This window comes from Acipenser ruthenus, chromosome 4 (assembly GCF_902713425.1).
Source record: "Acipenser ruthenus chromosome 4, fAciRut3.2 maternal haplotype, whole genome shotgun sequence".
Taxonomy (NCBI): Eukaryota; Metazoa; Chordata; class Actinopteri; order Acipenseriformes; family Acipenseridae; genus Acipenser; species Acipenser ruthenus.
This window is the reverse complement of record NC_081192.1, coordinates 8,402,428-8,417,028: the sequence shown is the minus strand read 5'-3', so window position 1 is coordinate 8,417,028 and position 14,601 is coordinate 8,402,428. Positions and strand designations below refer to the sequence as shown.

Sequence of the window (14,601 nt, the reverse complement as noted above, 5' to 3'; positions counted from 1 at the left end):
GACTGCAATCTGTGCATGTTTCCATTTTGAAAGAGATCAGAGGATGTGATCTGTTGCTTTAACTTCACAATCCTTTTGGAATGAATCCATGAATGCTTGGTGATGTGAATGAGGCTGTAATGGAAAGGTTGTATAGTTAATATATGTATGTCATTTCTAATAGTGGATGCCTGGGGGCCCAATTCCCAAGTGTACCACTGCTGACCCAACCATAGTATTTAACTTTCTATTCTTTTTGAAGAAATGGTAAGATGGGCAAGAAGCCGAAAAGCCCTTAAAGACCTGAGGTAACCCAGATAGTGTTCGGAATACTTGTGCATACAGTAGTATTTCACGTTTAAGATGTTGTTTCTCTTGCAGGGCATCTTGTTTTCAGCTCCTGACTGTTTAAAGCAGACTGCAGATTTGGTTCAGCTGTGGCTACATGAGTCGTCCCGAGTCTACGCAGACAAACTGGTGGAGTCCAAAGACTCAGAGCTTTTTCACAAAATGCTCCTAGACACTGCGCACAAGTACTTTGAAGTAAGCACAGTGTGGGGTGTATCTTTGATCTAAAGAATGGTGGGCTGCCACCCTTCTACTTGTGTAATGTTAAAGTTTTGACTTTAACATTACATACTATCAGTCCCGTTGGCCGATCTAATGTATTGTTCATTATTATTATAAGCACTGCAAAATACAATAAACACATGGTGGGAAGAAGCCTCTGATTTCGAGCCAACTGGAGCCAGAGCTTTTTGCTGTTCTGTGCCTCGGTTGTGGAACTCTATTCTGGTTACCAATTAGGCAGGTTGAGACATTAGATTATTTTAAGTCTACTTGATTTTCAAGGTGTGGTATACAAAACATAATCAACAGGTATATATACCTTGACTCTCATCATTATTCCAAAACACAGTGACACAGATAAGTCAAATAAATCCACAAATTAAGACGACACTGGCACTGTGTTGATAGACAATAATCCTAATGTTTTGTTAGCTGTGCTGCTAGCTTCTACAGAGGTACACTGAAGCTTTTAACAAGTCACATGGGAGAAAATGAACGCAGAGAAGCTGTGTTTATGTGTGGAAGAGAATTTTGCTACATTCGTCATCTTGTAACACTATAGAACTGTTGAAACAGTTGTTACCATTTCATGTAATTTGTGTCTGAAGCAGTAAATAATTGTAGAAGTGTCCCCCACCTGGGATTGAATCCATGACCCTCCGGTCAAGAGTCCAGAGTCCACTACTCCACACTGCTACACCACTACTCCACACTGCTACACCACTACTCCACACTGCTACACCACTACTCCACACTGCTACACCACTACTCCACACGGTTACACCACTACTCCACACTGCTACTCCACTACTCCACACAGCTACAACACTACTCCACACGGAAACTTTAAATAACCAGTAGACTAATAAATATATAACCTGCTTCAATATTTACCTTGGCCTACCCACTTTTAGAAAGGCTCTGGCACCGTTGTTGTGTTGTATTGTGTTGTATTGTATTGTATTGTATTGTAGTAATTCAGACACTGTTTAAATCATTAAATCCATTGTATGTATCTTTTACACATAGTTGGTGCATTACAAAATAAAAAAAAATATTGATCTTTAGCATTTATTATTTTGGATTCTGTATTTTATTATATCCTTTCGGTTGTGAAGTTTATGGAAGATCTTATTTAACTCTGGCACCCTTTGATTTATTGCTGTAATGCCAGAGGGAAAGGATGGTTTAGAAGAGCAGGATCGAAGCTTTGTTTAATATGTGTTTCTATGTGCTTCTTTCTTCCAAAGGGTGTGGGGGATCACATTCTACTGCAGAGGCCTCTGATTTATTGCCATTTTGCCAATGGGGTTGGAGATCCCCGCTACATGCCTGTTAAGGAATGGGAGACTCTGAAGAGAATTTTGGTGGAAACTCTCGACAGCTACAATGAACTCAATGCTGCAATGAACCTAGTGCTCTTTGAAGATGCCATGCAGCATGTGTATGTGCATTTTTTTTAACTGTATTGACTCTCTGTTTCTTGTAGCATTTAATTCAGCACTGTGGACTAGAGTTTCAAATTGGGATGTAGGAATATTTGTGGACCTTAAGTAGATCAGTAGATTTAGTGAATTAAAGTAACAAAACTTCTAATTAATGATTAAACTAAATGACACGTGGAGAAAGGGAGAAATCAAAGTTCACTTCTCACCCCCTTCTTTGAAATCGGTGCTCTCAGGCCTAATTCTTTAAGTCTTTAAGTGCCATACGGCAGGGGTAGGAGGGAGGAATGTGCAGATAGCTGCTGTAAGGCAAACCCATCAGTAGTTTGTTATATTGCTGTAATTACTATTTCTACTCGTCTTGTTTTCTGTCTCATGCCCAGGTGTCGTATAAGCCGCATCCTGGAAGCCTCTCGAGGATACGCCCTGCTCGTGGGAGTGGGAGGCAGTGGGAAGCAGAGCCTGTCAAGACTGGCAGCATACATCAGCGCTCTAGACGTTTTCCAGGTCACGTTGAGGAAAGGATATGGGATCCAGGACCTGCGGGTACTGTGCCTAAATAAATTCTTCTTGGTCCATGAATTTAATACAAATCTGTTTCTTAAGCTTTATATTATACAACGGGCTGGGCAAAAATGAGGGAACGTTTGCAATACCAATATCAGTTGCAAGTCAGCGTCAGTCATCACGGGCAAGACTGAAGATCTAAAGCATAGTCATAGTGACCTAGAAGTAGGCGCTTAGTTGCTGAGTGTTTGTATCCAAGATGGCAGAAAGTGCTCCTATTCTATGAGAAACCGTCTCAAAAGTGATGAATACACGGATCATTCCGAAGAACTTTGCAGCAGATTACCACTCCAATGGAATTACAGGCAGCAATAATTGTGGAGTAGTTGTGAATCCGTACAGGACAATTCAAACATTGTGCAGGGTCGTGCTGGCTTCCCATGGTCTTACATCCTATTGACGATGTTATGGCAGGTGTTCCTATTATTTTTGTCCAATCCTATAGCATCTTAACTAACCGTTTGAATATTGCTGAAATCCTAAATATTTCAATTATGGAGACAGCTTTGGATCTTGGATGAATATTCCATTCCAATTATAGTAATTACCATTGATTGTATTTCAGTTTAGACAAAGTTAGTCAAATCAGTAGTTTCTTGGCTTTTCACAAGATATAGATCTCATCCCATCTAGTTTACTCTATTACTGAATGCCAGGTCCCATTAGAGACTGTGAGAATACATTTCGCTAACTGCTTAATCTTACAAATCCTGTGTGTTTGTAAAGTGCCAACAACAGTCTAGTTCAATACAAAAGACCACATTAAAAAAAAAAAAAAAACCTCAACAGTCTGTGCTACTTAATTGCCAAAATAAAATATAACATTTTAACATGGTAGCAACCAAAGAAGACTTGTAACATGGGAACTGACCATCAAATCAGTCTAATTGTTTATATTCACCAGATGTTGTGCTTGCTAATTTAAATTATTTGTGAATGTATTTTCTTTGCTAACACTTATTAGCCTTGAAATATGAACTCCTGTCTCATCAGGTGGATCTGGCCAATTTGTACATCAAGACTGGAGCCAAGAATATGCCCACTGTGTTTCTGCTGACAGATGCCCAAGTCCCAGATGAACACTTCCTTGTGCTAATTAACGACCTGTTGGCATCAGGTGAGTCCTCCACCAGATCTCTTTAAAGAGCCCTGGCCCGTCTCCCCTGAGACATAGGTAGTATGTTACAACTGGTCTGTAAAACAAGGCTCTTATAGATGTTAGTTATTTTGTTTTTAGTGTGGAGTCTTTGCAGTTGTGAGGTAGCTGCATTCAGAAGTTCTCAAGTCTTTTTATACACCACAATTTACAATTCTCAGGTCATGATTTGAGTGGGATACACCTCTGTTCTATTCGCTTCAATTTAAAAAAAAAAACAAAAAAAACAAAAAAAAAAAAAACAGCAATAAGTTAGAGGGGGCAAGAGTAAAGTGAGATCTTGTGTACAATTCAAAACTGAAAGGATATGCAGTACAGTATAGTATTGCTTCTACAGTAGTTGGTTAGACATATTGCTGCACAGTCCTTTTGAATTAATGACCTTTTTTGTTAAACATTTCTCCCTTTCTCTGCAGGCGAGATTCCAGATTTGTTCAGCGATGAAGAAGTAGATGGTATCATCACTGGAATAAGGAATGAGGTCCGAGGGCTTGGCTTGCTCGACAGCAGGGAGAACTGCTGGAAGTTCTTTATAGAACGGGTTCGGCAGCAGCTGAAGGTGAATTTAAAAGTGTTAGCTCTCTCTCCATAGACTTACATTGTTAACTAACACTGCATCGTCTGACATTTGTGATGGAGCCAACAAGAAATGTTTTCTTGACAGCTTTTTGCTGTCAGATTACTTTTCAAATCTGCACATCCAGAAAATATTCCAGACTGTTGAAGATCAGTTTACATTGCCATGAGAATGGATGCCTGTGTCTTTAGCTCTCTGCTGGCAGTGCTGGCTGACTTCTTAGCCTTCAGGGCCCCCTGTTGGAAAAACAATAAATTGTTAATGCTGTGCTCTATTATTTCATGACATTTATTTTTCACTTTAAAAGTAAACATAAAATAAACAATGCCTATTTTTTTTATTTATGTAAAACAATTCTTGAATGCCCGATTATTCAAAGTTTTTAAAGGACATATATGACATTTGTTTTGGTAATAATGGAGGTCATGATAGTCTCCGCAGTTCCTAGTGGGGAGCAATCCACATTACAAAAGCACCCTGTCAATTATCCCTAATGGACAATGTATTCATCTTCTCAGCACATAGCTCTGAAAAGGACAGGGAGAGTGGAGGATGAGAATGTAATGATGTGGCAGGAGGAGGGGGTCAAGATGCTCAGAGCTGTCACTGTGGGCACTGTGCCTGACCTTGCGGTGTCATTCCTGCACCCTGAATTGGGAGGACCCTTACAGCAGAAAGTAGTGCTGCTTTAGATCTAAGCTTCTGTTGCGCAGGGCACATGTTCTTAACTGGAAGTCATGCATGCACTTTAAACAACAGAGATATTGTTCAAATGTGCAATTAGGTGTTAATTTATTTTGTTTAAATTTAAGATATTTATTTTGATAACCTCTTTCACACTTATTGGTGTCCTCTCCTAAATGCTGTATATAAGACTTGCTAGGCTGTACTTTGCAGGCCTCAGCACAGAACAGAATATAAAATATTCATTGGCTGAACCAGGGTTCCAAACTCTGCAAGTGCTCTACCAATAAGATATCCCGATGACTGGTTAGTTCTAACCAAGCTTTTCCCTATTCCTTAATGTGACTTTGGACTGAGATTTTTCTGTTTCTTTTCATCAACTGTTTTCATTAGATCAGAAAATCTTTGGTCTCCAATGCATGCAAATGCATGTGCACAAATGACACGTCATCCACTAAACTTATAGACTTATGGGTTCCTGTGCAACAGGGTCGTCCCTCATGCATAAACTGCATTGACCAACAGGTCATGATAGATGAAGGCTGCAACCTATTGTGACAAGTAACAGATGTACTATAGTAGCCCACACACCTATTTCCACCCAAACAGTGCACTGGGAGCTACCCATTGCACGTCACACACATTTTTTTTTTGACCAGTCAAAGCAGGACAGTTCATTACAACAGTTACTTCTGGAGCATTTGTTATAGCTGCAGTATTTAACTTTTTACAGCTGCGGCACCTCTTTTCTGGACATCTGAATACATGCACTTGTCAGCGGTTCCTGTGAATTGAAAATCAGGAAGAGGAAACCCCTCCTACTTCATGCTTCTTGTTACTTTGATCACAGCCTGTGTATCTCAGCAGTGTTTGTAATCTCGCTTTCTCACTCTCACATCCTCTCTGTGCCACAGGTTGTCTTGTGTTTCTCACCAGTCGGCTCCACCCTGCGCATCAGAGCCCGGAAGTTCCCTGCCGTAGTTAACTGTACAGCTATCGACTGGTTTCATGAGTGGCCGCAGGAGGCCCTGCAGTCTGTCAGCAGGAGGCTCATTGAGGAGATTCAGGGGATTGAGGTTTGTGCTGCCTTGCTGTCACTCCCAACATAACAATCACAACAGGGTCATCTTTTTAACTCCAGTCCAAAATGGATTTATCAAGAGACAAACACTGTAGTTAGGATTTGTCACCTTGTGCTTCACAAGGTAGAAACAGTAATGATATTACAGTTCCAAATTATACAAATTGACCGAGACTATAAAGAGGCTAACATTTTACCATTAGAGCAGCAGACTTGTGTAATACATGTATTTTGACATATGACAAGAAAGAAACCATCAAGCTCTCTCCCTTTGTAGAAAGCAAATATTATTTTGCTCCTATTAAAATGGCTTAACTGTCAAACTGCATTTGAATTAAGATTGTTTTGTTTTTCAAAATGAATCGCTTTGAATTTCAATGGATTTTTCATAATTAGTTCTGCATCATGATGAAAAATAGATAATTAGATATGTGCGACTCGCAGCCCAATGACTCACATTGTGTTATTTTACATGTTTTTGTGTTAGCACAACAAGATGAGCCTTGAGCAGAAATCATTCATGCTAATGAAATTACTGTAATTAGTAATCTCGGGCTGACCCTTTCAAAGCTGCAGCTGTTAAAGTCAGGAAGTGCTGTCACTGTTGACCTTCTCATAAGAGAACATTGCGAGTGAAAGAGAGACCCCTCTTCAAAGGGCTCACAGAATGGCTTGAAAGCACAGAGAATTACAGGCAGCTGCTCTCTGGACCACTGTGCCTCCTCCCTGCTGTGCAGTTTTGTTAAGCAGGATGACAATAGTTATTTTATCACTCTGAGATGGGCCTTTTCAGGCCAGTTGCAGCCTTTCTGACAGAAAGTAAAAGAAGAAGAAAAAACAGTCAAAAGGCTGTGGTGTTTTAATTACTGTACCAACAAAGTATCTTCTGAACTTGAAATTCCAACACTGCTGCTGTGTCACCAACCCACTTAGTAATTATAATGATTTTAACATGAATCGCTCCCTTGAGACAATGAGCTTGTATCGTGATCCTGAGATTATATTACTTGCCTTGGGTGCAGGTTTTCAAACCACGTTTGCAGGTATTTTAGTTACAGTTCATTTTCATTTGGGTCATAAATGAAAAACCTTTTATTGATCCAGTGGATGCCTTCGGCTTCATTATCAGATGAAAACATGTTAATAGTGGTTGCAATTCAAACAATTATAACTGCCAATAACATGTTTAAATGTGTTACATTTTTGATATGTATACACACACATACATACTTAATGTGCAGGGTGAAAAATTGTTTCTTATTTTGAACCTTAATTGGCAGAATTTTTTTTGTAAATGATATGCCACTTCAGTACATGTTTCTGTAGCTCGTTTATTTTGTATTAATGGATTTTCAGCAGCTTGTGATTAATTAAACTGTTTCTACTTGAACATCATGCAATGAATAATCATGAGCAACCTGGGAACTGTGATTCAAAAAGTTTAAGGAGTTGGAGGACATCAAGGATAATGTAAACACAGCTGTGTTTCACAATCCACATGTCAGGGATAAAATACATTCATTCAACAGCGGTTTTCAAAGTATAATCATTTCTGGTTGCAATGCCTACATTTCAGATTGAGTGAGTCGAGGCTATCCGAATAAAATGGCATAACTTGTAGATGAATTCAGAATTTATGAAGATAATATTTCAAAGCACATCGGCTCTACATGTTAAACTCTACTTAATCCTGCTTCTCTGCTCCACTTCTGATTTTTACAGCCTAGCGTCCAGGAATCCATTAGTCTTTTTATGGCCTACGTTCATACCAGTGTCAACGAGACCAGTGAAAAATACCGGCAGAATGAGAAGCGGTACAATTACACCACCCCGAAGAACTTTCTTGAGCAAATCGCCCTCTACAAAAACCTGCTGGGGAGGAAAAGGCAAGAACTTTCACAAAAAATGGAGCGTCTTGCCAATGGGATAGAGAAACTGAAGACCACAGCATCTCAGGTACTGTGCACAAGTCTCAATATTTTAAGGTGGTTTACTACAGTTTATGATGTCCATGGAAATGTAATAAAGAATAGTCAAACACACAAAACAATATTGCAACAGCTACTGGAGCAGCAAATTTGTAGAGAAAGACAGAATATTGAAGTAATATTTTTATTGTAATATTTGTATTGAAAAATAATACAGGATGTCTTAGAATATCTCTGTGTTATTGTATCAGATGTCACAGGTATGGCACAACTAAAATAAATGAAGGCTCCTGACTGATTGAAAGGGCCTTGATTTATAATAATCGTTAACATTAACAAATAAATCAATGAAGATTTGTGGCAGCTGGGTTGTTTCCATGTAATATACCACATCACACAGAGCTATTATCAGAAGAGTGCAGTATGTAAAATAAAAGAACATTTGTTTAAACACATTTTAGAATTAATGACTCCTTTGATGAGCCATTTTTCAGTTGTGAGTTGAAGTTGTTTAAATGATATTAATGCCTGCAGCTTCACAATAAAACATTGTCTGACCTGACCTTTGTGTTGATCATTGTAATATTGAAAATGTAATGTCACCTTTGACACTTTTGTTCAATTCACACTATTGAACGTTTTTATCATTTTGACTATACAACACAAATACCCGCTGACTAGTTTAATTCATTCCAGTTGCATTACTGTCTGGATTTTATTAGTGAATTTAAGAAGTTGGTTCCAAACTTCAGTCTTCTAAATTTCCCGTGGGGAAACATTGTTTTTAAATAACTTGTTAGATTATTTTAGTTCAACTAAAGTATATCATTGTATTTAAATCTGTTTGTGGTGTATATGCTTGTGCTCTAAGGTTGAGGATCTCAAGGCCAAACTTGCATCACAAGAGGTTGAGCTGAATCTTAAGAATCAGGATGCTGAAGCCTTAATTACTAAGATCGGGCTGCAGACTGAGAAAGTGAGCCATGAAAAGACCATAGCCGATGCAGAGGAGCAGAAGGTAAGATGAATCCTCAGAAGAATGCAGTGGAGCTACAGTCACATTTTTATTAAATTAGTATCACCACAAAATGTTTGCAGATCATATACAGAAAACATTATCTTGCACAAAACAAGTGTACAAAAAATCTTTTTTTTAGTACAATAATAAAAATCCCTCAAGTTCACATAATATATGACTAGTGGAATCTCTCAGCTATTCACTTTCATTGGGATTCCAAATCCTGTTATCCTGCAATAACTGAAACCAGTAAGGTTTCAGTAAAACAGCTTAATAAAAGCTCTCATTGACAGCACAGCACAGCAGTGACACAGATTGACTGTATACGCTATGGGCTAGGCATTCAGTATTACATATAGCCAGTCGGCAGTATTAAGAATCAAACAAATAAGTGACCCTTTCAATGCTTCTTGCTAGGTTGCAGCAATCCAAGCTGAAGTGTCTGCAAAACAAAAAGACTGTGAAGATGACCTATCTAAGGCTGAACCAGCACTAGTGGCAGCTACTACTGCATTGAATACCCTAAACAAGGTAAGGCATCTTTAACCATCAATACTAATTAGCATTTAATAAATGATAGGCTGTTAAATTGACACACGTGTTTTAAAGAATGTCCTGCCAGTTAGTTTATTAAGTGAGTTTGTTTGTAACGTGCTGCTAGGAATGGAGTTGTTAGCCTGTGCTGCTGCACTCGATGTCGCTTGTATTCTTTCAAGGTGAACCTCACAGAACTGAAGACCTTCCCAAACCCCCCAATCGCAGTAACCAATGTGTCTGCTGCCGTGATGGCTTTGATGGCTCCCAGAGGTAAAGTTCCCAAGGACAGAAGCTGGAAAGCTGCAAAGATCTTCATGGGAAAGGTAAGTAATCATAGTAACCCTTTCTCACCGTTCTCTTGTGCTGTGCTTTTAAAAAAGTTACCAAGGATCATGTCGATTTTGGTGATGTATTTGGCATCTCATTGGACTCATTAAAACTTAATGCTCAAGATCACAAAATACTACACAATTTAAAAGTGTCCATTTCAATGAAGAATGGTGTAGCTCCAACCAGAGCCAGACTGACACATATTTATATAAATCATTTTCATACTGCCACATCCACAGGGCCACCTTTTGCACTTGACTTTTAGCTTTTTGTTCCCACAGGTTGATGATTTCTTGCAGGCACTTATACATTATGATAAAGAACACATCCCTGAGAATTGTCTGAAAGTGGTGAAGGAGGAGTATCTGAAGAACCCGGAGTTTCACCCTGACCTTGTTCGCACCAAGTCCTTTGCAGCATCTGGGCTTTGTGCCTGGGTCATCAACATCATCAGATATTATGAGGTACTGTTTTCTGGACGGTACATGGTCTGGTTGCTTCAGGATAAAACAGTCCATGACAGCTGTACTATCTATTCCTTGACAGCACACATCCCTCATTTTAAGGATACATGTTTAATTGAGGAACCCCTATTTAGAACTAGCACCTATATATATATATATATATATATATATATATATATATATATATATATATATATATATATATATATATATATATATATATATATATATATATATATATATGTATGTATATATACTACCAGTACTAATTTTACAAATACTGTACTGTATTATGTTTATTTTTTGTTTGGTTTTGTTTTTAAAGGTTAATTAAATTACAATGGAATATAATCCATGATTTCACAGGAGGCATTTAATGAAGGATACAGGATATTTTGTACTTTTACTTGCTATTTTAAGAGAAAATCTAACCTTCAGATGCTGACTTGGAGATAAGCTAAAACGATTTCCTTTATAAGTGAAGGCCCGTCCAGGATTAGAGATGTGTGGCATTGTTGTTTTTTTTTTTTTTTTGTAATTGTAGGTGTTCTGCGATGTGGAACCGAAGAGACAGGCCTTGTCACAGGCAAATACTGATTTGGATACAGCAACAGGAAAGCTGGAGACCATCAGGAAGAAGCTAGTTGTAAGTATACTCTTTACTGCATCTTCAGCTAAACGTGTTCATTATAGTCATGTGGTTATTATAATACACAGATGATTAAGCAGAAAATATTCACCCTCCATATACAGTGTTCTGTCAGTTACACTTTTTCTAAGCAGTTCCATGATTATCAAACTTTTATTTTATTTGGAGGAGAAAAAAAAAACACAAATAATCATCAGTTAAAATGTAATGAACAAGGCCTATCGAACCGCAATACTCCATTAGTATTAAATGATTAAAAAGTAAATCTGCAGTTCACTAAATGTGCCTCTCGATAATACAGTGTTACGTTGTTTTAAAAACCTGGGCACAATGTAATTGAACCCACTTTTATACTTTTATTTCAGAACCAAAATAGAATGAGATCAGGTGGACTGTAATCAGTGCTGGAATGGTTTTCTGTATGACGTTCCTTTAGATAGCTAGCTAATTGGCAGATTGTTGCACATGCTCAGATTTATACTGTAACTGTACTGCACATTTTTCTTTTGGGGGGGGGGGGTAAAATATTTGTAGGATTTGGATGCTAATCTGCGTCGGCTCACTACCCGGTTTGAGAAGGCGACTGCAGAGAAAGTGCGCTGTCAGGATGAGGTGACCAGAACCAACAGGACAATTGAACTGGCTAACAGGCTGGTGAAGGGGCTTGAGGTAAGAAAACAGGTCCACAAATTCAAATCCATCTTGGAAGCACTGGGGCCTGTGCTGTTACTTCTTTGTGCAGTCCTATTGGTTTATTTTAATAATAATAAAAAAAGAATAAAAATGCTTTTGGTGGATACCCTTATAAAAGTTTACCACTGTATCTTTTCAGTTTTCCCATGCTTTTTCCATGGTTATACTATGTATTTACCATAGTTTACCTTGGTTTGCCATGTTTATTAACATACTTTACTATACCTTGCAATTCTTTGCAGTGCATACCTATGCTATCACTATACTTTATTACACTTTGCTATGCTTTTATAGGGCTGTTTAGATGGCAAATACCTTAATTTCTTAAGGTTTTACATTACAGCTACTAAATCATTCAAATCAATTGCATGTATCCAATTGGGAAAACCCTTCAAGTGTTTCCCACGAAGAAACCTAAATAAAATGAGGACGCTTTTTCTTATGGCGGTTCAATTCTTAATGCCAAGCCTTTTGATTTCTCAGAATGAATAAGTTTAGAGTAGTGCAGTAGGCCTCTAAAACATATCAAGACAGATGATTTTGTCTCTATGGCATTGACCTGGATGCACTGGTGTTTAGACTAATAAATCAGACAGTTTATATTTAATCATTAATTTACTCCAAAATCTGAACAGCTGTTCAAAATTAAAACCGGTTCACCCCAGACAGAATGATATTACAGGCAATCCATAATGCATTAGGATAAAATGATAGTGATTTTTAACTGTCTAGAAATGTATTATGTTGCATGTTCAGGCTCTTAAACCCTTGTTAGCCAATGTCACTAGTGATTTATTGTGTTGAGGTGTCATGGTAACATTATTGAAGACCTAAATGGATGCTAAATTGATGCTGAGTGAAATTTTACTTCAACTTTCAAAGCCTTTTTAGGGAATTGCATTTGTATACTTTATTGTTTATCACTGCTGACTAGAAATGATCAGGGAGGGAATAGATTAATCAAATGTACCTTGTAGATTTTCTGTCTGCTGTCTGACATCAGCCAAGGATCAAAGAGAAGGAAATGTCACAACAAAGTAAAGTTTGCTGTATTTGTTTTTATTATAAAAGCTGTTTTTCTCACCTTATCAGTGACATTTCCAAATTTTAGTTTTTAATGATTATTTCCTTATGCTTACTAAAATGACAGAAGATTATAGAGGACATTTAGAAATAATATATTAGCTCATTTTAATGTAATTAAAAATGTTACAAAATAAAGTATTCAAAATGATTACAGGGTAGTTAGTTTCCCAGTAACATTACAGAAAATAAAAAAACGGACATTTTAATCATGCCACTAAGGTCAGAACAGGTCGGGAAACTAAAGTCATCTCACATATTACCGTGGTCCGAGGTTAGGTGCGTTTTCATATTTAGGCCATGAAACGATCATGTGATTTCTATTTCTTTTTTATTGTATTAATGCTTAAATAGAATGTATTTCTCTGTTTCTTTTATTTTCAACTGTTTTACAATATTATAAGTTATTTTTACCTAGGGAAGTTCAATCTAAAAATAATATTAATACATGCAATGTGAGTAGTATTGTGTAGGTATATAACACTAATGATTTTATTATAACATGTATAAATCTTCTTGATGTCTTCTGCAGTCTGAGAACATCCGCTGGGCTCAGTCGGTGCAGCTTTTTGAAGCTCAAGAGAAAACTCTTTGTGGTGACACCCTGCTAACAGCGGCCTTTGTGTCCTACATTGGATCCTTTACTAGACATTACCGCCAGGAATTAGTGGAGAGCATGTGGATCCCTTTCTTAAAATCCCAGAAGGCAAGTCATCTTTAAAACATACAATATTTAAGAGACAGTGTTGTCTTATAACTGTGATGGTTTTATGTTGATGCATTATAATTGCAGAGAATGTAGAGTAAATTAATATAACTACATGATTGTGTGTGATATGCAAAGTATTTTGGAGTGTTTTTGAATGCAAAACAAAAAAGCAAAGCAGTGCATGGGCATCCCTTTAGATAAATACATTATTATTATTGTTATTATTATTATTATTATTTATTTATTTCTTAGCAGACGCCCTTATCCAGGGCAATTTACAATCGTAAGCAAATTCATTTCAAGTATCACAGTACAAGTAATAATACAATTAAGAGCAAGATAAATACAATGACTTGGTTCAAGCAAGTACAAGTGTGACAAAATACAATTCAATAATACAGCAGATAACAGTGTCAGTGATAGTTACATCAGGATATGATTAAATACAAAATACTACAGATTAAACACTTGGCAGATTACAGTACTCTGAAGTACAGTATTAAATGCAGTAAAATAGGGGGCAGATAAGAGCAAGTAAAGCGCATTTAAGAAAGGGTGATAAGTGTCCCAGGGGAAAAACAGAGGAGTTCTGCAGGTGCTGTCTGAAGAGATGAGTCTTGAGGAGGCGCCGGAATGTGGTCAGGGACTGGGCAGTCCTGACATCTGTAGGAAACATGTTATTTGTTCTTACATTCATGCAATAGGTAAACTGTACAACTTTTAATATAACATTTATAATCCTCATTATAGTAAGTGATTTGATTATTGTTTTTAAACGTACAGACTGATGATATTTGACTTCTTTTAGGTCCCCATCCCATTGACGGAAGGACTGGATCCAATCGGCATGCTAACTGATGATGCTACCGTCGCGGCTTGGAATAATGAAGGTCTGCCTAGTGACAGAATGTCAACGGAGAATGCCACCATTCTGACCAACTGTGAGCGCTGGCCACTGATGATTGACCCCCAACAGCAAGGGATCAAATGGATAAAAAACAAATACGGGAGTGATCTGAAAGTTGTATGTTTAGGGCAGAAAGGGTAAGAATCACTAACAGCTTCTTTGAAAAAAAATGGTTATTGAACATCTCTTGTGCCTAAGTAAAATGCAGCGACACATTCCTTGCA

The 14,601-nt window shown here is 37.6% G+C and overlaps 1 protein-coding gene across 1 annotated transcript in view; it reads left to right on the top strand.

Moving 5' to 3' along the window:
* Positions 1-14,601, top strand: part of LOC117399496 (dynein axonemal heavy chain 11-like) — a 79,959-nt gene that overhangs the window by 42,710 nt on the left and 22,648 nt on the right. Inside the window, exons 50-64 of the mRNA XM_059021940.1 lie at positions 361-522; positions 1,800-1,993; positions 2,378-2,540; positions 3,555-3,678; positions 4,134-4,276; positions 5,893-6,054; positions 7,782-8,015; positions 8,859-9,005; positions 9,423-9,536; positions 9,722-9,865; positions 10,154-10,336; positions 10,881-10,982; positions 11,520-11,654; positions 13,294-13,467; positions 14,279-14,514. Of these exons, the coding sequence (XP_058877923.1) occupies positions 361-522; positions 1,800-1,993; positions 2,378-2,540; positions 3,555-3,678; positions 4,134-4,276; positions 5,893-6,054; positions 7,782-8,015; positions 8,859-9,005; positions 9,423-9,536; positions 9,722-9,865; positions 10,154-10,336; positions 10,881-10,982; positions 11,520-11,654; positions 13,294-13,467; positions 14,279-14,514 (2,417 nt within the window). The remainder of the gene's footprint in view (positions 1-360; positions 523-1,799; positions 1,994-2,377; positions 2,541-3,554; positions 3,679-4,133; positions 4,277-5,892; positions 6,055-7,781; positions 8,016-8,858; positions 9,006-9,422; positions 9,537-9,721; positions 9,866-10,153; positions 10,337-10,880; positions 10,983-11,519; positions 11,655-13,293; positions 13,468-14,278; positions 14,515-14,601) is intronic.